General features: G+C 40.5%; 1 protein-coding gene across 3 annotated transcripts in view; it reads left to right on the plus strand.

Moving 5' to 3' along the window:
• LOC109473003 (mucin-5AC-like) overlaps positions 1 to 1,795 on the plus strand; it is a 35,702-nt gene that overhangs the window by 9,529 nt on the left and 24,378 nt on the right. The window contains exons 8-9 of one of the 3 annotated variants that reach the window (XM_019772887.1): positions 742 to 943; positions 1,248 to 1,412. The exons of the other annotated variants lie outside the window; for them this stretch is intronic. Coding sequence (XP_019628446.1) covers positions 742 to 943; positions 1,248 to 1,412 — 367 coding nt within the window. The remainder of the gene's footprint in view (positions 1 to 741; positions 944 to 1,247; positions 1,413 to 1,795) is intronic. 3 annotated transcript variants of the gene reach the window in all.

The following is a 1,795-nucleotide window of genomic DNA, read 5'->3' on the forward strand; positions in this document are numbered from 1 at the left end:
ACATATGACATAAAGAGGAAATTTACATTATTACATTATGTACAAATGAAAGATACCTAATTCACACTCTAATCACAGGACTCATATTGTGTGAACAGTTGGCGGATGGCTTTTTTAAAGTTTGATGTACTTGACAGTGATTTGATGTGTTGTGGTAGTTTGTGGTAGTATATCAATCAATCAATCATTCATTCAATCAATCGCCTTTATTTATACTGGAAATGCCCTGTAGGCCTTAGCCGCTCTTCCCAGAGGTCCAGTTGAGGAGGGGGGGGTAGTCACGGGAACACAATAAGTAAATAGATAAATACAAATTAATACAAAAATACATTACTAAATACCTAACATAATAATCACATCTTGTCCAAAATCACAGTCCGCAAAAACTCAGTCCGCAAATCAGGTTTCTCAACTACCGCATTCTTTGTTTGAAAGTTCTCACTAATGGAGCACACTGTGCATCCTCTGGTGTGCTGTTCCACATTATATCATTTATTTATTTATTCATTTACATATATTTTTGAGGATTGATAACTTGCTTATCTGGGCCCTCTCCTTGATATACATCACGAGCTCCTGCCGAAACTTACACTTACTAGCGCATTTAACGCCATCAGGCAAAAGTGTTCCAGGTAAAGACAGACCTATACATAAAAGTTTTTCATAGCGTTAGTTTTTCGGTTTGAACAGTCTGAATGTGTTTCTGCTTCTCTAACTGACTCAATACGATGTGACATTCAGAACCCCACACTGAATTCGCTCCTGGAAGATTGCTTCAAGTTTGTGGATCCGGAGAGCTTCCGTCGAGCCTGTCGGTATGACGTGGCCCATTGCATATCGGAGTGCGAGTCCATCGAAGCGTTCGTCACCACCTGTTTTGAAGAGTCCAGACGCCAGGATGAGCCTATATGCATAGATTGGCGTATAGAATTGCCGCATTGCTGTGAGTTTCCATTAGTATTTTCTCCTTAATTAGGTCTATGAAAAAATGTTGTGTTTCCTGTTTCAGTCCTGAAAAAAATAGGGTCGTTAGGTAGGGATTTCAATGTTAAAAAACCAATTGTACAACGTTTCATCACTCAAGTGTCAGATTATGGAGCTAAGAAAGTTTGACATGTTTCATTAAAATTATACATTTAGAAATAACTTACTCTAGTAGAATTTTAGAAACTAATATAGTACTTATAGGTTATCGGTCAGATACACCGATTTGAAGGTTTCACACGTTTACTCTTCATTAATTACAGCATTGAACTGCTCTGAAAGCCTGATAGAGAAGTCCTGTGCATGTGAGCGAACCTGCGAGAATCCTGAAGGTTACTGCGATGACGAAGACATGATTCAAGATGGCTGCTTCTGCCCAGACGGATTTGTGCTGGACAACGACCAGTGTGTTCCTGAAGCGGATTGCTGTGAGTTCGACATCTTTTATCGAACATTACAAACATTTATCAGTGTAATCAACTCAGGACTTTGTGTGGGGTCGTGTGGCGCAGCGGCAGCGTTCTCGACTCGGGGCCCCGGATTCGAGTCCTGACATGCCACCGATCTTGTGCCCTTTGGAAAGGCACTTTACACGACTTTCCTCACTTCGCTCAGGTGTAAATGAGTATTGTACTGTCCCTGTGTTGGTGTCGGCATTAATATAAGTTGAAAAAACTTGAGTGTGTCGTCACCACGTCTTGTGATTACATGTTTTTTCTTCAAAATATTGTAGAGTGGAACTCATTGTCAGTAAGTATGATAGAAGCATATTGCTAGTCAGCAAGGTGATAGGGGGATCAGACAGTCGAGT

Source organism: Branchiostoma belcheri, unplaced genomic scaffold, assembly GCF_001625305.1.
Source record: "Branchiostoma belcheri isolate BF01 breed outbred unplaced genomic scaffold, Haploidv18h27 scaffold29, whole genome shotgun sequence".
NCBI lineage: Eukaryota > Metazoa > Chordata > Leptocardii > Amphioxiformes > Branchiostomatidae > Branchiostoma > Branchiostoma belcheri.